This window comes from Aplysia californica, unplaced genomic scaffold (genome assembly GCF_000002075.1).
Source record: "Aplysia californica isolate F4 #8 unplaced genomic scaffold, AplCal3.0 scaffold00258, whole genome shotgun sequence".
Lineage (NCBI taxonomy): Eukaryota > Metazoa > Mollusca > Gastropoda > Aplysiida > Aplysiidae > Aplysia > Aplysia californica.
This window is the reverse complement of record NW_004797528.1, coordinates 902,361-926,163: the sequence shown is the minus strand read 5'-3', so window position 1 is coordinate 926,163 and position 23,803 is coordinate 902,361. Positions and strand designations below refer to the sequence as shown.

General features: G+C 37.2%; 1 protein-coding gene across 1 annotated transcript; it reads left to right on the top strand.

Annotated features, from left to right (window-relative positions):
- The first annotated feature begins 612 nt into the window (after positions 1-612).
- LOC101859023 (AFG3-like protein 2) lies at positions 613-23,164 on the top strand. Its single transcript, XM_005100740.3, has 20 exons — positions 613-793; positions 4,919-5,057; positions 6,017-6,089; positions 7,051-7,213; positions 8,072-8,146; positions 9,005-9,129; positions 9,578-9,650; positions 10,544-10,650; positions 11,190-11,293; positions 12,297-12,433; positions 13,111-13,264; positions 13,981-14,110; positions 14,375-14,472; positions 14,993-15,103; positions 16,105-16,220; positions 16,533-16,613; positions 17,195-17,314; positions 18,498-18,692; positions 19,703-19,817; positions 20,354-23,164. Exons 1-20 carry the CDS (start codon positions 710-712, stop codon positions 20,449-20,451), a joined length of 2,298 nt encoding a protein of 765 aa, XP_005100797.1. The 5' UTR covers positions 613-709; the 3' UTR covers positions 20,452-23,164.
- The last annotated feature ends 639 nt before the right edge of the window (positions 23,165-23,803 follow it).

Below are 23,803 nucleotides of genomic sequence, written 5' to 3'. Positions count from 1 at the left end.
TGAATCAGATTTGATAAAGTTGTCTTTCTTCTCTCCTTTTACAGCAAAAGTAAAATCATGAATCCTGAAAAGAATGCTCTAGTAGGCAAAATAACGTTAGATTCTATAAATACAATCCGAAATCCAGCTGTATTCATTTTGTGCTGCAATACATTTTGTAATGCAACAATATGAGCTCACCCCCCCCCCCTAAAAAAAAAAAAAATTTAATTAGTTCAATAAAAATGCACATACTGCTCAATAAGTGCTGAATATAACATATCGTGTGTTTTACAAAATATAACAAATAACCTACTTTTTACTGCCTTTGTAATCTTTATGGAAAAAAATGACACGTGTTATCATAAAAATATGAACATTTGGGTAGGCTGACGTAATAGTAAGATTCCTGAAAATAGAAGCTAATAACAGAGAGACAGTTACATATTTGTCCGTTTTGTGGAGCTCCCTTTAAGTAAGGTTGATCTCAATGTTGTTTTCGTAAAAAAAATAATTCATAATTCTGAAAACTATCCTGGTCTTTCAACATTTTTACAATCCCAAATTAAGGAAAAATTATATTTACAAAAAAATAAAAGTCGAAACTAATTATTGTATATTGTTTTCGTAATGGTGAAAACAGTGTGTGCCTCACCACTCTTAGTACCGTTTCTTGCTCACTGCTATTGACTGTTGCATCAGTAGTGTTATCACGCTTTGCAGAGTCACGATGGCGCACCGGTTTGTTTTTCCCACTCGTCAAGGGGAAAGGATTCTGAGAACGCTTCTGTCAAAGAACTGCATATGCCATGAGGTAAATAAAGTGTTTATAAGCCGACCAACCAAACTAAGTGAAGTCCAGTTCCATAATGACTGGTGACCTCTGCACTTACTTTTACTTTTACTGTAGCCTACTGTACTGACAGAGCTGGTTGCGATCCATTTATGGCTACTTTCATTCTGAAGAGAGAAGTTTCAAGAATACAGTTGGGAAATGGAATATAGAAATTCCTGCCCAATTACTAGATCTAGAGATTTTGGTAATTTAATTGAAGTTGAAACCTGGTCCCAACCCAGAGTGGATTGCTCAGGCTCAGGGTGGCCAACAAGTATTATTATTATTATTAGAAGTGGCTATTCAGAAATACGATCGACCTCTCACCCCGGGTGAGACTTGCCACCGTAGGCTATTCTCAACGGTAGCGTCAATTGCCACCGAGTGACGCGGTGTCAAGTCTGAAAACAACACTATCTTTAGCATTGTACATAGATCTATTATAATGTGTGTCTACTAATGGGTCAATTTGTTCTCAATAATTTCATTTGACGAGCATCTAGTCTAAAGCTACGGTACCAACTTGGCGTGTTTTCAATGAGACGTAGGCCTAACCTTAGCCTACACTTTGATGTAGAACCAACACAGGCAATTCTAGAAGTAGAAGGTCACAAACGCACACAAACTCAAGCAGAAATTCACGTATATCGGGGAACATAAATCGAGAGACGGGGGTCAAGAAAAGACACACACACACACACACAGAGGGACAGAGAGGCGAACGCACAACACCGAGCACTCGAGCACAATAAGCTTGATCTACCCACCAATGCAAAAGAGCTCCAATTTACTCGGTGACAATTGACAAAAAGTCAATTTTTGTCTATTGCCACTGCGTCACTCGGTGGCAATTGACACTACCATTCTCACCCGGTGTGAAACAAGACCTGTTTTTCCTAATTTCGGGATACTTTCTATTGATATGGATGATCAAATGGATAGAGGCAAAGAAAAGATTACGTTATAGCGCTAAAGTAAGCTAATTTTATCGACTACAAAGATGCTATTGGCTATTTCACTTTTCGAATGGAGCCGAACTACGGGGGTCGCCATTTTGTTTTGCCTGGAAGTTCTCGCAAGATCTACTCCTCCCCTCTTCTGTCTCTTTCTGAATACTGTCTATCGGTGTGGACGATCAAATTGACCAAAACAAAGTTAAAAAATGATGTTAAAACACGAAAGTAAATTAATTTGGTCGTGTACAAAGATGCTACGGCTATTTAACTTTTCGAATCGAGCCGAACTACGCAGGTCGCCATTTTGTTTTGCCCGGAAGTTCTCGCGCTACTCCTCTCTCTCTCTCTCTTTCTCTCTCTCTCTTTCCACTGCCCACAGACAAAATTGTACGCTTTTAGTAGGCTAACAGTAGTAATTGATTGTTTGTTCACGGCACCGAATTCTAAATTTTTTCTGTTATCACAGTGTAGAATTCTGTGGTTTAGGGTGAACGCAAAATTGGTTGGCCTAGATCTAGGCAATAACGGTGAACGCACACCGAGTGAGAATAGCCTAAAGACTCGCCTGCGCTATTCTCACCCGCGGTGAGAATAGAGGTGGCCATTATTATTAGATCTAGATCTAGATTTCTCAGAATGCTCGGGAAAATAAACTTGAACTTTATTTCTCCAAATGGTTTCCGTTCTTGAGATTTTTTGGTTAGATTAGCCTGCTCGCGAATGGAGTGGCCCCACGCGCGAGTGTGAGTATGCGTGTGTTTGTGAAAAAATGTGAACGGGGGGAGGGGGTGGGGGCATGGAAGGATTTTTTTATTTTTTATTTTTTGCTTTAGGGGTGACTAAATGTCAAATAGGTTACTGCCAAAGTCGAGCTGTCTTGTTTTCTCGCAGTACCTTTTTCAGTCTTTTCAAATGAAGTATAGTTCGGGAACGTTGCCCCACCACAATTGAAGTATCTTCACCTGAATATTCAGACTCAAATATTTCAGACATCCAAAAATCTCTTGCTCTAGAAATTGAATTCGATGCAAAAGATGCTTCTTTGAGTTCACAGTCCTTGCAGAGTGGCAGAATTAAAGATGACGCCGACTTTTCGCAAATAGACTGACCAAAATATCTCGAGAACTGTAAAACCATTCGGAGAAATAGAGGTCAAGTTTATTTTCCCGAGCGTTCTGAAAAATAGTCACTTCGTTATTATTATTTTACAATATTAGATCTGGGCCGACTCCTTGTTAACATCATATTCAATTCATGTCATATTAATAATTATATAATAGCCAACATGATGATGTCTAGGTGATGCCCATTGGCAGGATTGGATTGGGTCATCTATGTTCATTTATGGAGGAATGATTAATGATCACTATGAATCAACCATTCCCTTTTTTTGACCCAATAATAATATGGTAGTGTCAATTGCCAATGAGTCAACTGAGTTACGCAGTGACATCTGATGCTAGCGTCAATTGCCACCTAGTAAATTGGAGCTCTTTTGCTTTGGTGAGTTTATAAGCTTATGTGCTCGATGTTCTGCGTTTGTGAACTTCCGCATATTCATGGAGTTGAAGTGTGTGTGCGTCAGTCTGCTTGAGTTTGTGTGCGTTTGTGGCCTACTTCTAGAACCGCCTGCGTTGGTTTTACACCGAAGCGCATGTCTCGTTCAAAACACGCCAAGTTGGTACATTGTACGGATAGCTTTAGATGTTCGTCCTATAATGAAATTAGAAATGAGGACCTTAAAAGGTAAGCCAGGAGACAAGACTTCCATTTTACCATACATAATCTTTCAAATGAGCTTGAAATTATGCAAAGTGATATTACTTGTGATAATAAATAAATTTATAAATTGATAGTTTAAGTACCATTATGCAGGTAAAAAGAAAAATTTGAGTGCAGAACATTTGGTAATTCTATACTATTTCCTTTCGAACCCCAGATCATTCGGAATGTAACAAGAGCATCTAAAACTAAAAGGTTTAAATTCGATTGGATGTAACTACTCGTGATAACTTGATCTACAAATTATGGGAGGGGGTTTTATTCATGTGTTCGTAACACTTTATAAATAGACAGCTATTTATAAAACATAGAGCGTTATTTTCATCATCAATTAACACAACCCACGGTATTCATGGCGAAAACACATGTTTCCAGGGCCGCTCGCTGTAGACTAACAGTACACGGTGACTGACCTCGGCGACCCGTCCGCTTTGTAAGAAGTTACTGATAAGAATCGCATCTCGGCACAGACGCAGGACAATAAGATTAAAATCTTGGCGCATTGATGGAGATAGACTCGGTTGTAATTGACGCTACCTGATAATATAGCAAAATTTGACTCGTACTCAAGTGTTGTTGGACTCAAAACTTACTGTGTTCACAACACAGTGTTTTAGAGGTAAGACGTTCGCCTATCAGTCAAAAGATCCTGGGATGGAATCCTGCCAGCAACGGGGAAAAAGTTTCTGCTCTATTCTCAAGTCATATTTCTGTCATCTGCCTTTCTCTCTGCCCGGTCACCACTCTTTACCCTCCCTCGGCTCTCTGTGTGGTCTACTCCCCCTTACTTGTGACTCTTTTTTACTGAAAACGCCTGGCTGTTTCTTACTGCTGTTTTTCAACCCACCCCTGATCTTAGGGTTTAGGTACTTTAGGTTAAAACTCGCTGATCTCGGATGGCGAAAAAATCTGGGGGTTCCATTTGCAAGTTGCGCCCATTAAAAATCCCTTGATGGTTCTAAAATCGATAACATGAGGCCTAGGCTGCCACCCAAAGAAAATTCTAAATTAATATCTACCTAAATTGAAAATACTAAGGAACAGGTCCACATAAGAACCTGCTTTGCTTTGTCTCCTGATCAAGGGATTGTTAAGTGTAGAGGGCTGTATTTATAAAGTGTTGAAATTTAATGTTATTCCATTTATTTTGACGATCCTCATTGTTGTCTTCAAACTTTAGATACAAAGATTTATTGTTGCCTTTAAAAAAAAAAATTTCACTGGAACTTCTTTTTTGTAAAATTATCAAGCCCATATAAGCTTCACAGTCATGGATAAATTGATTTCTTTAGCCATCATTATAGCGTATATTTGATTTAATTAATCTCGTTCTTGAAAAAAAACCCCAACTTTTTAACATCCTCAGGCAAGACAGAAGTTACATACAACAGCACCTTTGACTACAAAGACATTATTTCGACAGTTGGCAGCTCTTAACAAGTCAGCCCACAGATTTTTTTCAGACAAGCCTCAGAAGCCAGATTCATCTTCACCAAAGTCTAAAGGTGTGAATTGTCGAGTAAAGTGTACCATTCAATTTTCCAGTATTTTAGTTTAATACCTATTGACCAGAACGATATGTTTCTTGTTGTTTCCGTTTACCTTCTTCCGCCAGAATGACTCAGAGCGTGTTGTTTCCATCTCCTTTAATTTAATACAAATTTCTATTCTGTCTTCCTAATCGATGTTAATAATACTGGGCAAGTTCAAAATAAACATGATGATATTTCCTTTCTTTATGAGAATTCGCAACTTGAAAGTGTATTTTGCGAATAGTGGCGCATTGTACAACTAACAGTTTTAGATCTAGAGTCAAGAGTTATTTTCTCCCCTGAAATTTGTTACTGAAATCCTATACCATACACCTGCTTTTTCTGCATTTAATCTCAGTTTCTATACTTCATTCATAGTGCAGATTGTTAAGTTTTTGGTATAGTAAACGAGATAGATCTATCTAAATCCATTTTTTGTTGTGATATAAATATTTAGGCGTACACGAATTTAGAATGACAGCACAGATAAATAAGAGTTAAAGGGTAACCTGTAAAGTATAGTATTAGTATAGTGAAGTATTGACGTCCTGTACCTCGAAAATAGATATTAATTTCTATTCTTTTGAAAATGAAAGTTACATCTTTTGAAATTTTCTTGTAACACTTCAACTGTGATACTGATTGTTTAGTTTTACTTGCTGCATGAGGCAAATTGTTACTTATTTATATTGTGCAGAATTTACAACCTAATTATCATCTTCATGTCTTCTCTGTGGGTGGTTTGCGGGTGCTCTGGTGTGGTTTGCTCTTTCTTTCCTATCAAACATCTATCATCGTCCTGATCTCTCCTCCTTTTTTGTTTATTACTCGATTGTAATACCTCTAATCTTCGGCACTTATATGACCTTACTGTGTTGCAAGTGCCTTTAAACTCTTACTAAGACTGAACATGTCTTCTATCTTGTGCACAGGAGATCCAAAATCTTCCAAATCATCAAAGGAGGACGATGAAGGCTTTGAGTTTAAGTTCAAGTTTGAATTTGGGTATGTTTCTAACTACTTTATTCTGATTTCAGAAATAATCAGGGCTTATGTGTTGTAAGAATATATATTTACTCTTGCCATAACTTTAATCATTGCCTTATGCAAACTTAATTTTGGTTTGTGTATTTCGCACTTATTTAAAATTGGAAAGGCATTTGTTTTGTTACCTTGTCTGCATTTTTGGTTTATGCTTCTTCATTTATTTCAAAGTGCGATGTAGTTTTATTTACCTGCTTGAAAGTTTGTTAACTGGATGTTTAAACTGTATTTCTCTATCTGGTGCACTGTTTTAAAGTTCCAGTTCATTGCTGAATATAAACTGATGATGTAAAGCCTGAGCACTGAATTGTGGTTACAGTAAGGACGTTTTATTTCTGTCTAAGCTGATGCAAAAGACAATGTTGTGTGGTTTATTTGTCTTGCTTGTATTTTGTCTCATGAAATATGTGGAACCATAGTTGTAAATGTTAACATTATATTCATTAAAAAAGTAATATTGTTCAGGAAAACTGGTTTTAATATTTTCTCTATGTAGCTTCTCAAATGACACTCACTTTAAATTGTCGTTATTTACCTATTGAACTTGACCTGTTGCTTCAACTAGTACTGTAGCCCTCTGTGCCTACTGAGACTTTGAAGAGAGCAGTGCACAGCAGAGGTAAATTGGAGACTAGGGATCCTAGTATCACAGTATGGTGATATTTTGCTGGTCAACAAGTAAAAGGTGAAACAGGCTGTGTTTAAATCTAAATGGCTGTGAGTGGATATTTGATTCAGACATTATATATTGCCTCGTCTCAAATTTCAGGATAAACAGTAAGGTCTCAGCTCATCTGATTTATGTAGTTTTTCGAAAATTTGTAATTGACCATTATTTAACTTCGCGTCAATTTTTTTCACACCCCTCCTTGTGAATTGGGGATGTGTGTGTTTATGTGTTTCTTTTGTCTTTGTGTGGCAGTGGAGACAAAGGTGGTAAGAAACTTGGAGGCGGACCACCTGACAAACAGATGCTTGCTTTTGGGGCTCTTGGCAGCGCTGTGCTTCTCTACATGCTCTACTCCAGCCAGTACAGAGAAATCACCATGAAAGAGTTCTTTCAGAATTTTCTCACCTCAGGAATGGTGGGTTTGTCTTTTTAGATTCATAAATTGTAGGCATCTTTATATAATAATATATACACATATGTGAAGCTTGTGGTGAAATCGGGCGCTCGTCAAAATAATGAAATCGAAGAAACTGGCATTTATTTTTTTTGTCTGTTAAGTAATTTTTAAAGAATGTTTGATTTTTGACTCAACGCCTTGAAGGTCCATTAAAAAATAGATTTCTGTGTGGATTTTACAAAAATGTTGAAGGCACAAAAATGAAAATGTGCAGTTTCTAAGGATTCAAGCTTTGGAAGTTGCCTATCTTCAGTGATCATTTTCTTGCTAATGTTACCTCTGAAACCAAGCGACCCCCACTTCCTTCAATCGCAAATATCTGGACTTTTTTATTCATGATAGATGAGTATTTTCTTCTCCGAAATCAAGACAAATGAACAAGCTTTAAAATGATACCAATAACTCCACATGTCCAAAAATTGACGATTGCCTGATTCCACCACCCCGTGACACATGTATCTTTTTATGTGAAAATCTTTGTGTGTTATTGGTCTAGAGTCATTTCTTGTGATGGTGGTTTCTTTAAATGTGTAAAGAAGGATATCTAGAAATTTATATTCTGATGAGGGAGTCTGAGAAATTTGTACCAGCAAACTTTACTTTCTGATCACCTGATGGTGACAGTGCATTTATTCATTTCAATGAGTTATTGGTGACAGCTTGTTAAACAGATAGAATGGGATGCCTTGTAGTTTTTATGTCTTACTCTTGTAATTGATTTGTAATTGATATTCAATTTTCATTAATGATAAAAGATAGTAAACGTAAATATTTCAGATGTAAATCATTTGTTGTTTTTAAAAAAATGTTTTTCAGGTGGATCAAGTGGAGGTGGTAAACAACAAATGGGTCAGAGTTCGATTTATGCCTGGGTCCCAAGTTGATTCCAGTGTGAGTACCTTGCGTGGTTGCTTTTTTTGCCTTTTGTGCCTTCATTAAAAGTGTGTAACTGTCTGAATATGTACAAGCGGGTTTGACATGATTCCTGTCCCAACTTAATTGGCTATATTCATATGTTTGGCATTGCCACAATATTATGCATTTGGGCTGTATTATTTTTTTTAATGGATCAAATCTTTTATTTAAAAAAAAAAGATGTCTATTGGTAATGAAAATGAATTTCTAATGCCTTGAAATATCTCTGTGTCAACTTGTGAATATCAACTTCAGCTTATGCAGCCTGTTGGTGTCTAGAAAGATGGTTGTGTTCTAAGATTGGTCGCTCAGGTCTCATTGAACAAATGTAGTAGAACTTTCTGTTTTTTCTGTTAGTACCATCTATATCATTTTTCAATTTCTTGGTGTATCACCTACTAACCCTGCTTATTTTGCTGCCCCTGCCTTCCCCCCACACTACAAAAACAGTAACAAAAAAGCTATTTTTAAACAAATATTTTTAATGGAAGAATAATCGGGCCAACTTATTGATTTTTCTGTCTCTCAAAATATTTCATTCATCTCAATCTTCCACCAGGTGGATAAACTGTGAAAGTGAGTCAAAATGACAATGCAAAATTTTGGTGTTGTTAAAAATGAGAATGCATATTACATATTATTAACAATTATGGTTTTTATTGTGCAGACTTTCCTTAGAGCCTCATTCAAATCGTCAGATAATAATGAAATAATGGTTTTGATGATATAACATTGGCGACGGGGCACTGTTTTAGTTTTTGGATGAATTGTGTTGAACAAGATGTTTCATTTGTGAAATCTGACTTCTGATTTGTAATATAATATCTTTTCCAGCACACAATTTGGTTCACAATTGGCAGTGTGGAAACATTTGAGAGAAATCTGGAGAAGGCACAGATGGAAATGAATGTTGAACCCAACAATTTCATCACAGTGGTCTATAAGAAAGAGTCAGACTGGTATGTATACTGGCGTGATGGAACTGTTTAATAGAAAATGTGAAGTCTACTATACACAAGATGAATGATATTCACTTTAGGTAGAGATAAGCATGACAAGTTTTAGTAATTTGATAAATCTGCTAGTGACTGAAGTAACTTCTTAGCTTTTGGGAAATGTCTTCTCAAAACATTTTTTACAGAACAGGATTTTAAAGTTTAAGTTGGTTCATATGTATGTATATATATATATATATATAGTTTTATGTTACCTTGAGTGGATTTTTATATAACTTCACAATGAGTTCATTGGTGAGCAAGTCTTCTTGGGGATATGCAGCGTTGCAGCCTGCAAGGCAAATACCCCTGTCATGCTTATTTTTCATTTCCTAATATTTCAGTGTATGTTTGTTCATCATATTATCAATGTGTTCTTTCAAATGCTTTGTTTTTTATAACCATTTTACAGGGGCAGCATGGTGTTGAACTCTTTGGGATGGTTAATACCCATCGGAATCATGATCTGGTTCTTCCGCAGAGGAGTAAGTTTCTTTTTATGTTTTTTCATTTGCATTTAAATTGGAGTATATTTTCAGCAGCGCTTGTACCTCCCTCTGTCCCAAGAGCATATATTCTCAGTTTCAGGGAGTACTTAATTTGCGCCTTTTTTTTCAAAATTAGCAAACCTAATTAAACTTTAATTTTCAGAGTATTTGTTCATTTACCTTTAAACATTATATGTTATTATATAAACCTCATTACAAAGATGCTACATCACTTTTTTGAATGTATGCCTCTTTTTCTGAAATACTGCTGTATTGGCTGGGACTGGGGTTAGGGAGTACACAAACATGTCTGGGGCTGGAAGGGTTAAATATTCTCTTTGATGCCATTGAATTTTGACAATGTTTTGGTCATATTTGAGTAAAAATGATCCTTTCTGAACTAGTGGATGTTACTTGTGCTACTGTTGAGTCCTGCTTAAAGAAAATGCACACTTTTTAAAAAAGTTTTATATAATGTATTCATTTTTAGAAACAAAATTATATGAATTTTGAACACCCTAAAATGATTAGCTTTATCTTTATCTGAATTTGGCAAGCCAGGGAACCGCTTTTGGTGCTGTGGTATTGTGAGCAAGTCTGTCAAGCCCCCTTCATTAAACATGATTTATTTCCTGTACCAATAATGTGTGCTTAGCCTGTCTGTCTCAAAACAGAGATACCCACAGTTGTTGAATTGTGCTGATCTGGTGTTTACAATGAAGTAAGAAGCTTTGTTATAAAAATGATATGGGTATGGAGTGCAGGTTTACTTTTTTGTCAGGTGTCGAGAATTACTAGAGTTGTGTTGTTTTCTTTATCAATCCGTTTTCTTCCATGCTCACTTAATGCCTCAATGAAAAATGTTTCACTCAATTTGCTTCCAACAACAGCCAATGGGCAAGCCTGGTGCTGGGCGAGGAAGTGGCCCTGGGGGCATGTTTGGCTTTTCACAGACCACTGCCAAAGTGTTAGAGAAGGACATTGGGGTGAAGTTCAGGTAAGTCTTGATTTCAGTTGGTGAAGTGAAAATGTTGTAAGTCACTGTTTAATTTAAATGTTTTATTTTTTTACTCATATGTTGAAAGATTCGGAGTTCGCGGTTTGAGATTTGGGAATAGGAGAGGTGTATACTTACCATTTGGGATAAATTTCATTTCTGTTTTCTCAATGGAATCGGGTGTGTTTCATTGGTCTTCATGTATTTTAATCTTATATCTATGTGATAGTAGAGTCCAATAGGAGCTGCATTTTGATCTTTCTGCTGGATTGATCTGCTATTACAAGTAATTCCAGTGCCCCATATCAAGGTTTCATTAACCATAAGTCCTTCTGTGTGTGACAGTGGCACACTTTGCAGAGTAGTGCAGAAGAGTTTTTCTGTATATATGATTTTCAATTTCTGTGTCTCAAACTTTTTGGAGATGGACTTGTGTTCTTGAATTACTGGCAACAAGTAGTTTCTTTTAAAGAATGGTATAAAATGTCTGTGTTTTATAAGTGGATAAATTAATAGTGGACGTTCATTTTCATTTTCAGTGATGTTGCAGGATGCGAAGAGGCAAAGCTGGAGATTATGGAGTTTGTCAACTTCTTGAAAAATCCACAGCAGTACTTGGATCTGGGAGCCAAAATTCCAAAAGGTCTTTGAGCATTTGCCTTCATATCTCTTATTTTATCTTTGTCAGTCTGAGAACATGTACCCTGCTGCTATACTTTCAGCATTTGATTTCATTGCAAAGTCAGTTTAATCACTGCTAAAGTAATACTCCTTCAATCATGACTGTATTTTTATTTTAATGAAAACTTGAAGAATGTTAAGCTCTCATACAAGGAGATTATGTTATCTTGCATTGTTGTGGTTTGTTAAATGTTATCGTCTTAAAACAGAATTTTTCATAATCAGGTGCATGAAAATCGATGTCCAAAACTGGCTTACTACTTATAATAATAATGATAATACTAATGATAATGCAGATAATTTCAAAAGGGCCCACTCCTGTACAACACAGCTTGAAACATTCAAGCTAACACATAAGTAGACATTCATACTATCACAGTACAATTGATGACGGTATGCATATCTCTTTGTGAACATGTGAGTAAGTACTATAAATAAGGAGGCGCGCTCATATGACCTTAGCAGTTGCGAGCGCCGTAAAACCTTATACTACTATACTATAAATAAGGAGGACTAACTATCAAGATGGCTTTTCATTAAGTATGTTTTTAAATGAATTGTGAAGCCTCCAAAATTTGATCAGGTTTACTCAGTCTCTGTTTCTGTGGGTCTCCCTGCCATTTGGTGTATTACCTTGGAATAGAAATAAAGAATTTGCAAAATATATTCTTGTTCATTAGAAACTATAACTTACAAACTTTACTTGTTTTATTTATTTTTTATTTTCTTTATTGTGATACCCCCCAAAAGTGGGTTCAGGGACCCATTTACTTCACAATTTCTGAAGCCACATACAAACTCTTGGTTATTGCATTGAATCTCTGTCCTTTTTTTTTGGGTTCAGGGACCCATTTACTACACAATTTCTGAAGCCACATATAAACTCTTGGTTATTGCATTGAGTCTCTGTCCTTTTCTTGTAACCACTGCAGCAACTCCTCAATGTACCTTGCTTGTTTGTTCAGGTGCCATGCTGACAGGCCCCCCTGGCACAGGAAAAACACTGTTGGCCAAAGCTACTGCCGGAGAGGCCAATGTGCCCTTCATCACAGTGTCTGGCTCCGAGTTCTTGGAAATGTTTGTTGGCGTTGGGCCCTCCAGGGTGAGTGCAGACATTTATTCCAGCATTAAGACGTTTATTCCAGCGTTATGTTTGAGTGAGAGAGGAATGTGTTTGCTTAATTATGGATGCTAACTGTTGAGAAAAAGCCATATAGGAGAGACTGAAATATTGAAAGGAATAGGACCTTCAAGTCTTTCTCTCTAACTGCATGCTTTGCAGCAATGACATACAAATAGTTAAGTAACAATAAGAAAAATGGGAATTTATATAGCACCTGATCCCCAGAAGGCTCTAAGCGATGTACACTGCAGAATTATCCTTCAATGCAACTGACGAATCAAAGTACAGAAAATGAACATTGTGAGACCATTTGACCTAAACAACGTGCACGCACACACACACACACACACACACACACACACACACACACACACACACACACACACACACACACATAGAATAACTGGTGTGCTTCGGACTTGCTATCTTCAAATGTTAGATGATCACCATACTGATTAAAAAGAAAAACCCCTCAGTATGCTTCTTCATCTCCTTATTAAAGCTTCTACTTATATCCTATTTTCTAATGAAATTAGCTAAATGAGCGACTGTTCTATATTCTGAGGAACACCTCCGCGTTTTGTAAAGAGAGATTTTTCCATGCAGATAAGATTTGATTTAGGCTTTAGACTTGATTGTTTATTGTTGTTCCCCAGGTGAGAGACATGTTTGCCCTTGCCAGGAAAAAGGCCCCATGTATTCTGTTCATTGATGAAATTGATGCCGTGGGAAGGAAACGGAGTGGCAGAAATTGGGGTGGCAACTCAGAGCAAGAGAACACTTTGAACCAGCTTTTAGTGGAGATGGATGGTGAGTGGAAGGGTCAGGAAACTAAGTTCTGCTAATGGTTTGCACTTGTGGAAACTTATATTTGTTAATCACTTTTTAAAACGAGGAGAGGATCATCATCATCCAGTGCCAGATCTGCAACAGACATTGGTTGTCTTTTCATTCCTTTGCTCGGATGCTCTCAAAAAAGCTACGTTTCCCTGATCTTTCGCCGTTACCCATTTGTTTAGGTTCCCCAAGTAGATTGTTCTGGGTCTACCCCTGCCTCGTTTGCCTTCAATTTTGCCAGTGAGAGCTAGATGTTCCAGACCCTTATGTCTATTTAGGTGTCCCAAATACTGCATTTGTCGTTTCCTGATTGTTTTTAACATTGAATGTCCCACGTGGGCTTCATCAAGCACTACCTCATTTGATTTCTTTTCCTTCCATGATACTCTTTGCAGTCTCCTAAGAAACCACATTTCTGTTGCTTCTATTTTATTTTCTCTCTCTTTAGTGATTGTCCATCATTCACAGCCAATATAGAAGGAGAGGATAATCTTATGAATTAAGATAAACAAGTTTTGATAATGTTGCCTCTTTTCACAGGTGCTTATAAGCTCAGGCACAAATACATGTAATATGTGGGGTGAAATAGATTTGTGTTACAAGAAAGATTATGTTACGTGTGGTACCTGTGAACATGAAGTTTCATTTGTTAAAAGAAACGTGAACATTTTCCTGATCTATGCTGTCAGGTTTCAACACACAGACTGGTGTGGTGGTTCTGGCTGCAACAAACAGAGTAGACATCCTGGACCAGGCTCTGCTCAGACCTGGCCGCTTTGACAGACAAATTTTTGTGCCTTTGCCAGATATTAAAGGAAGGTGAGTTTTTTATAAATTAAATATGTTTTTTTAAAGAGGGCTTGCTTTTTTGGGGGTGGACCATTGTTGAATTTTAGTACAACATTTTAGAAGGCTTGACAAGAATCTGAACGTTGTCTACTACGTCTGAATCAGGAGCTAATGACAGTTCTTCGGTGGACTCTGAAGTTTTTCTTGACACGATACAATTAAGAAGTTTGCTTAGTGGCAGGTGAAAGAGGTGTTTACGGAGATGCATGTTTGAAGCATACCTTATTTTTGCAGGGCTTCCATTTTCAAAGTCCACTTGAACAACTTGAAGACTGACCTGCAAATAGATGATCTTGCAAGGAAAATGGCGGCTCTCACTCCAGGATTTTCAGGTATCTTTCTTTTCATATAGCCAGCTCTTTGGTTAGTAAAGCAAGAGAAAGGCGATTTATTTATTATGATCATAGACAATCAAGTTTGAAATTTTACAGTATAATTGTTGTATTTATTCATTAATTCTCTTATTAAGTTAACTCAAGGTATGGCTCAGCACTATTTGTATGCTATACCATAGTTATTTGATATCTGTTTTCCTGATAATTTTAACAGGAAAAGTTTGAATATTCTTATCTTTTTTATGTTTCGTTAATCACTTTCTGAGCTCTTTATTTAAGAAGAATACTTTTATTGAGTTCTGTTTTGCAGAGAATAGTTTTCAAATAGTCCAGATAAAAAATTAGTTGTTCATGTCCAAGCTCAAAAGCTTGAAAGAAAAGAAAAATTCAGATAAATTCATGTGAAATTATCGTAAGTGCTGATGTGTTTTATTAAATTTCTTTGTAGAATTTAGTTCCAGGTCTGGTCACACAATTGAATCCTGTATAAACCATTTCTCTGACTTTTTCTCCTCAGGAGCTGATATTGCTAATGTATGTAATGAGGCTGCCTTGATAGCTGCAAGAGATCTGAATTCTGCAATTCAAGAGAAGCATTTTGAACAAGCCATTGAAAGAGTTGTTGCAGGTATAAGCCAGGTTATGAAGAACAGTTGATTCTGTGTGCAGTTTTTTTCTTTTAGTATTTGATTCAAGATTATGGTGTGAATTATTTTGGTTTGAATTCACTGCAAGATTTTCTTAAAATTGGAGTTTCCCCATCAAGAGACATGGTATGTCGGAAATAATTGTAATGTTTCTTTGTTATGACATAACGCATAAAACTTCACCGCATAAGGCACACCGCCCAACCCCCGTTCATCTTACCTCCTCTTTCTCCTCGTCTTCCTGGTAATGCTTGACATTTTCACAAGCCGTTACCTTAGAATTACAAAGTTCTATCTACTCAGTACCTAGTTTTAAGAAATTTGACGTACAAAATTTTGAGTTTCACAACCAGTCAAGCTTTTCGAAAGCATTTCTTTGAATATCTTGATAATGACTCCAAGTAACCTAATGATTTTGATCGAGCAGATAGAACATTTGGTTTCTGACCTCATGGTCTACTATTTAGTAACTCAGAACGGCCAAAATGGTAGATAAAACTTTGTAATTCGGAGGTAGTGCATCTGTCCATCAGAATGCTTTCATTGGCTTTCAAGTTGCCATTGAGCTTGTCCCTGGAGGGCACTGGCTCATGTCATGTGGTTACTCTGGGTCTGTCTTGCGTAAGGAATTCCTCAGGAGGATACGTATGTCTTTGAAAACAGTAATGTATTGAGAGCTTTTTAATTCCGTTCCCGTCGTTTAATGCAAGTAAAATTCTGAAATTATGCAGACTGAGCCCAAAAATGTGAAATTATGCGAATCTGTTAATTTTAACAAAGAATGATAAAGGAAAATAATCCGAAATTTTTCAAAAATTGATCAAATTTTGCTAAATTATTCTGGGTGCATAAAACCACACGGACAGATATTGAACATCTTTGGCTCCTTATGTTTTTTCCATAATTTGTGACATGGGGCAATTTGTAGGGGTTGGAACAGCATGCATTTTCTGTAACATGTATTTTTATTGATATACTACAGGTCTTGAAAAGAAAACACAAGTTCTTCAGCCAGAGGAGAAAAAAACTGTGGCATACCATGAAGCTGGGCATGCTGTCACTGGGTGGTTTTTGGAGCATGCAGACCCTTTACTAAAGGTACTATGCTCACTAAGAAAGTAACAAGATGTACTCCTGCCTTTATGAGTACAACTCATTATTGGAATTCCTCATTTCCATTCTTTATCATGAAATGATTGATGCTTGCAAAGATTATGAAGAAAATTGCTTTTTGTTGAAGAGGGTATCTGTTTTAAAACTTTGATGATTCAAACATATATGTTTCTAGTTCTCTTTTGATTTTACATGGTAATATATTTAAAGGTGCAGTTCACATTGATCTGTAGTATCGGCTATTGTTTGCGTCTGCTATGCTCTGAACTGTGCTGAAAACTGTCTTTTCCTCCCTAGGTTTCAATAATACCACGAGGAAAGGGTCTTGGATATGCTCAGTACTTGCCTAAAGAACAGTATTTATACACAGAGGAACAGGTAAGATTTATGTTGTTGCAGAGACTTTTTGTACTGTGAATAAATGTTGCTGTGCAAAAGTTGTGCGCAGCTGATTGAAGAAATGAGTGTGAAAATTTGTTTTAAGTGTTAGTTGATGCATTGATGGTGTCTGTTAACCCAAACAATGGTAGTTTCATTTTTCTGATCAGCTTTGACCTCTTTTGTAGTCTGTTCTTTGAATAAGTGCTGAGAAATGAGAACTATTACACATGACTTTGAACATGAAGCCATGGAGTTGCATTGTCTTCACAACGTAATCTCATTTTCAATACAATTTATAGTCTTGTTCAAATGAGATGAAATAGAGTTAGCTGTACTTTATTTGAGCACGGCTTAAATTTAGCAATTCTTAAGAAATTGTATTTTGAGAAGAGTTCATGACATTTGGATATGTTTTTGTTTTAAACTAGTTAACTGAGATTGTCTAAACTTTTAGACCCTTGACTGGTACTGGGCTAGCAACACTGCAGTTTTTCAAATGGTTGAAGAGGCATTTTTAGTATTTCCGCTTTCTTAGCTTTTGGAAATGACAAAGTATATTTTTTACCTTGCTTTCACAGTTATTAGACAGAATGTGCATGATGCTTGGGGGACGCTGTTCGGAGCAGATTTTCTTCAACAAAATCACAACTGGTGCACAAGACGACTTGAGGAAAGTCACTCAGACTGCATATTCTCAGGTAGGATGCTGTGGAGCATCTGTTGTTCCAAGTATTCCCGCCCCCCCGCGCCCCTTCTATGTCTCTGTGTAATAACTCTTTCCTGTTGAACATGCAGCATGCTGGCGTATTATGTACAGCAATTGTTTTTCTTCATGATGAGTTATTGATTATTTGCCCTTAATTGTGATAAGCGTTTCCTATTTATAAGACAGTGGGATATTGGTCATTGTATCAAGGGCACATAAAATTCACCCAAGGCCTACTTGCAACAAGGCTGGAGATTTATTTTACCAACCAAGATGCATCCACCACTTAGGTTATGCCACAATGATTCTTTCTAAACCTCAACTCTAGTTTCAATTATAACTTTTATTTTTAGCCTGTAACCTTGTATAGAAAGACCTCCCCCCCCCCCCAAAAAAAAAAAGACAACAAAAAACAAACAAACAGAAAACATGATTTTGTTTATTTTGGTGAAGAAAAACCATTAGTATCTTACATGAAGTAAACAAAAAATTCTTTGCATTCAAAATGGGCACATTGTGTTCATAGTTAAGAATTTGTACATGGTAAAAAACCCCACCAAAAACTGGCGTTGGCGAGCATATATAATTACACGTAATTGCAGATTTTGTTCACTGATCTGGCTGGGGGGGCATGGGATGGAATCAGTAGTATAGGCCAATGAACTCCCTATATATAAGCTTAAGCTGAGAGCAGTAGTGTAGACCAAGGACATGTTTGTTGTTTACATCACAGAAGTGTTCAGTGGTACGGTAACCTGCTCATTTTAGGGGCACAAGGCAGGCCTATGTATCTGATATTGTTGCCAGCTTGATGTGAAAGAATTATATAAAAATGTCTCTGGAGTGTAGGCCTTTCACACGGAACTAAGAAATTCATTATACAGCCACTTTGAAAATTTCGTTTCTGGTGCCTACCTAATTTATAAGAAAGAACATTGTTTTTGACTGGGTGCCTTCCTTTTACTTCATTCCAAGTTTAAAAAAAGTTTTAGTAGATGTTTTACGGCGCTCGCAACTGCATAAGGTCATATGAGCGCCAGAAGATTAGAGGTGTTACAAGAGAGTAACAAAACATAAAAAGAAGAAGGGAAGATAAGGACGATAGATGTTTCATGGGAAAGAAGAAGCAAACCACACTAGAGCACCCGCCAACCACCCTCTACTCCACTCCCCAGGTTGTTATGTTTGGTATGAACGAGAAAGTGGGGCAACTGTCATTTGACATGAACCAGCAAGGAGAAATGGCCTTTTCCAAGCCATACAGTGAGGCTACTGCACAGCTGATTGATGAGGAAGTGAGGACGATTGTCCAAAATGCCTACCAGAGGACCCTGGATCTACTTAACAAACACAAGCAACATGTGGAAAAGGTGACCATTCTTTTATGACAGTGAAGGGAAGGGAAAAGACTGCTAGTAGCTTTCAATACAACTTTTTAAAGTCACTTGGGACTTATTTTACATTGTTTTCAGGGATTTTACGACTTGGGAGTAAAAGCACATGAAATTCCTTGACTGAAATGACTATTTTTGTTGATGCATGAAATCTAGATTTTTGTCTAATGCTTTTCTTTAAATCAAAGATAATTTGTCTGGATCCAGCACTACATATACGAATAGGGCCTATCTTTCTCCTTACTGCTTTTCTCCTGTTTTTTTAATTGGAAAATGCATTGAAAGAAATATTTTAGGCCTTTTGTTTATTTATAACCTATACTGAGGATCAGACTGAGACATCATGAGTGTTGACACCAGAAAAAGAAGACGGTCACAAACTCTGTTGACAGTAACAGGTTTCTGTGTTTCTGTGTTTCTGGCTCACTCATTTGCTGTGACGATCCTTCTTTCTGCGCCTGTAAAAGTAGACTCTTCTGCGTGGCAGCAGACTGATTCTGTAACTACAAAGTTGAGTAAGGGATCTGAAATAGGGGTTCAGGCAGTCAGATTGGCATCAACTCCTTAAGTGCAGACTTTTTGGCCTATCTAATCAGCTGATAACAACTTGGAGGGTTAAAGACAAAGTGTTACTACTGAAACTGAAACTTTTCCGGCAAGTGAGCACCTTGCCCCGTGCTGAACACAAAAGAAATAATATATTCATCATCATCATCAAGTGCCAGATCTGCGACTGACGTCGGAGATCATGGTTCTTCATTCATTCCTTTGCCTGGATGCTCTTAAAAAAGCTATATTACCCTGATCTTTCCCCGTCACCCATCCGTTTAGGTTCTCCAAAGGAGGTGAACATGTGTTAAGATTCCAATTTTAGTATTATATAAAGATTTGATCCTTTCCCGTCTTTTGAAGTATATTGAAAAGTGGAAAAGAACATCTACCAAAAGTAGTTTTGATTGTTATATTTGTTTTTGGTACTGTTGCAGGTTGCGATCAGATTATTAGAGAAAGAAAAACTGGACAAGGATGACATGGTAGAGCTTCTAGGCAAGAGACCTTTTGCTGAGAAGTCAACATATGAAGAATTTGTTGCTGGCACAGGTAAGAGTGATTATTCACGAGACGTTTGCTGATCATACTTGTTGAAAAAAGCATTTCACTCTTTTAGAGTTAACCAAGTGATTTAGATTCCTAAATCTTTTCTTTTTCTTTTGCATTCATGCTCAGGTTTGGAATGAACAGTGGTTTGTGGGTATTTTTTTCACATCTCGTGTCTTTCGCCCCCAAAAATGGCTTTACTCATGCAAGGGAAAAAACAATATTTTATGTTTAGACCCTTGACTGAGTGGTCTGCCAGTGACTTTTCGTCTCAGAGAGTGAATTTGTGAGCCTACCAGTTTAGTCTTCTTTTTGTACCTCTTCTCAATGCTATTATTGTCATTGTATTAGTTTTAGGTTAAGTGAAGCTGTTATTTTAACTGTCTTTAAAATTGTTGGTGCAATAATGCTGTTCAAGTTGGCGATCTTTCTTAGAAGCTTTTATTTCTTAGACTGTCATATTGACACATATCTTTGAAATACAGTCTTTGCCTTTCAACAGTGCATACAATATTGTTTGTCCTTTCTTTCAATTACAGGTTCCTTTGAGGAAGATACATCCTTGCCCAAGGGCCTAGAAAACTGGAATAAAGAAAAAGAAGAGAAAAAGTCAGAACCAGATGCAGCCCAGTCCTAGTGATAAATCAAATGAAACTTTTCATCTACGTGAGCTGGGAGGAGTTAGTTTTTGTTTGTGTACTGGTAGGCAGTTTTTACATTAGGGACAGCATGACAAAAGTGCTGAGCTCGATGTGGAGATCTGTCAGCTCAGCCGTCCATGACTGTAGATCTGTGGGGACTCTTGGCAGTGCTCCGCTGGGGGAGTAGAAAGTTCCCCAAGAAAGCTGACCAAAGACATGAATCATTGTAGAGCTTGACTTCCGTGTGTTGGTCTTGTGAAAAGACAGGTTTGCAATGACAACCGTATAAGAAAAACGGTGTATAAAATGAGTGTACTTTTGCCTCAGTAAAGATTGGAATTTTTTTTCTTATTGTGTGCAAGGAAAAGGCTGTAATGATTGGAAAGATGCAGTATTTGTCAAAGCAGTCGACCATCGTGTGCCTCAAGGATATGGTCTCATTTTGTCGTGTGCACATTTTAATTTTCTGTACCTGTCTCCTTCACAAAGGAGGTTTTGCTGGTGACTCAGAAGAATTTTGGTTGGCTTCTATGCATCAGAATACAGTTAAACATTTCTTCATGCAGATGCACATTTTTGCGGGCCTCATGCAGCTTTGTTTTGCTTTTCTTTTTTTTTAAAAATAATTTTCTTTTATTAGCGGACGATAACCGTCCACCCGATAGAAAAGAGGGTTAGATTTCTCCGTGCCTCGGGCAGTACCTGCCTCGCTAAACCAGTGGGCACAAGGCCGGAGGAGAAGCTGAGAACAGATACCACCTTTGATCGGAGCCAATAGGCCGAGAAGCTTTGTTTTGCTAATTTAGTAGTCCCCTCCACTCTCATTCCTCCTCTTTGTTGTATAGGAGGAGTGGATTACTAATGTTCTATGGTAGTGGTTGGGCTGCTATTGCACAGGGCTTCAGACTGGTATGCGTGTTGGCAGACTAAATGTTCCCAAGACTTCCTGCAGCATGGGTGAGCTTGCTGCGACTCCTCAATTTATCAATATGGTTAGAATGCTGATCCCTATTTGGATCACAGAGTAGAGCACGACAGCAGTCAGCAAGAACAACCTGTAAGGCGTAATTTTTCATTTCCTAAACTGAGCTATGAAGGTAGTAACAGAAGATGCACAGATTTTCTCTGCAAATTAAATGTTTTTGTGTTTCGAGTGGCATGAGTGACTTTGTATGTTACGTCAATTTTTGGATGTTCTTATGTAGATGTTTACAGTCGATTTGATCAGTTATTTTTAAAGCTTACACAAATGTGAATTGAAATTTGAACATTTTCTTTTAATCTCCTTTATTAGATAGGACATTGTTTTTTGGGTTTTTTTTAGGAAAGTTGTATGATTTATCAGGTGACTACCTCGTTATTGAACCTTCAGATCCTGTATGCTTTCCTCTAAGTTGTATGACTCTGTGTTGAGTTGCAATTAATATGAAAGTGATATGGATGAAAGATTGTAACGCTAGTTAGCCCCGTCTGTATCAGCAGGAGTATACATCATGTTTGATTTACCTGTCGTTCTAGTGCTGTGTCATTTGTCTTAGTCTCATGCCTTGTTGTGAGGCCTGCCATTCCAAGCTAGTGGAAGTCTTTCGCATCTAATGTTGTGTCAGCAAAATTTACACTGTTTCACAGAGATCTCGTGTTGTCATCAATTTGTGCTGTTTTGAATGTTTTTAAGCATTATCGAGAACATAAGAAAGTGTAGTTTTTATTAATCCTATCCGTACATTGTGTTTTACTATCGTATCCAAACGACGTGGGGAACTCTGTGCCACCACTTTCAAAGACGAAATTTACTCGTTAATCTGATCCGTACGCTTTGCATAGCCAGTCTGTCAAAAGACTTTTTTGAGAAATACTGAAAGTTTCAAAGAGATCTTCATATTAGAAATATACTAAAATGTGAAGAATACAACCTCGGGGGGTACAAAATGACCCCAGGGCGTACGGATAGGGTTAATCTGAAACCTCAAAAGGGGAGAAGTCCAATGACAGCACTCCACTTGAATTGTGTGTTACTGTTATCAGTGGTTATTACTAGGAGTGATTACTTTTTTAATATACACAAAATAAGCCTTTGTGTGACAATTTTTATGACACTGCTGAAGGAGGGTAGTTTTTTAAATCGTGTTATAAAACCCATCAATGTCAATATTTCCTCATATTGAGGAATTGATGTTGGATGAGATCAAGTGTCTATCTGGAAATGTGGACTTTGAAAAACAGAGTACATTGAGAAAAGGATGAAGCACAGAAGTAAAGTTGGTAGCAGCTTATATTCAAGCTTAGATGGTGAAAAAAAGTGCACTGATTTAATTTATTGAAGGACTTCTTTTATTGTTCCCTTATTACGATGAGGGGAGGTGGTAAAAAGGTGGATATTTTTCTGCTAACAGCTTGCTGAGATGTTGTTGGGGTGCTGCTGCTGATGTGCACCTGATAATGCAGGAAGATTTATTTAATGTGATATCCAGTTGCAGAATGTCATGGGTCCTGTCCTTAAGTCATGCTAGTTTGTACAGTAAAGGGAAGATTTGCTTATTTAAGGACTGTTTGTTGCAGAGTGTGAAAGTGTATGGGTTTCTTGAAGAGAGTGAAATTCCGTGCTGTTGATTTTTTTTTTTGTGATGGTGTTGATAATGAAATGTCATGGTCTTGAACTCCTTCAAGAAGCTGAAATAAACAAAGTGTAAATTCATCAAATACCGGTAACACTATTTTTTCTTTCATTTGTTCTATTGTGAAGCCATGCATGCTCTTCAACTTTCAATAAAGCTGTACATTATGTGTATTCCCATGCTATAAATACTATAACCCAACTCCCATTTTCTGTGAGTTTCTCTAAATAATTCTTTTTAAAAAATGTACAGTCAAACTCAGATAGAGCTATAACAGGACAGGCAAGACCGACAGTTTTTCCCTGTTGTAAGCGAGTCCTCTTATAACCATTATCAAGGGAAACTACCAGTACCATTGCATCTTCAGCTTACTATATATATATATTCAATTACCGCAGATCCTTTTCCAGTGGGCTGTTTTGCTGACACTGAGACGGAATCAATTAGTGACCCCAACACTGGTGGGAAGTTTTTGTTTGAAAGTTGTGGTTAGGCAAGCGATCATACAAACAGGCGTCTTGGTCGAGACAAATATTGATTAATTTGAGGGTTCGAAAGCAAATTTATGCGCAGCAAGATAGCTGTTATATCCGAGTCTGCGCAAATTGAACCCTGTAATAGCCAGGTTCATATTACTTACACTTATTGAGAAAAAAAGGGAATTTGATTTATCACGTTATATCCAAGTTCCCTGAAACCATGCATGCTCTTCCACTTTCAATACAGCTGTTTG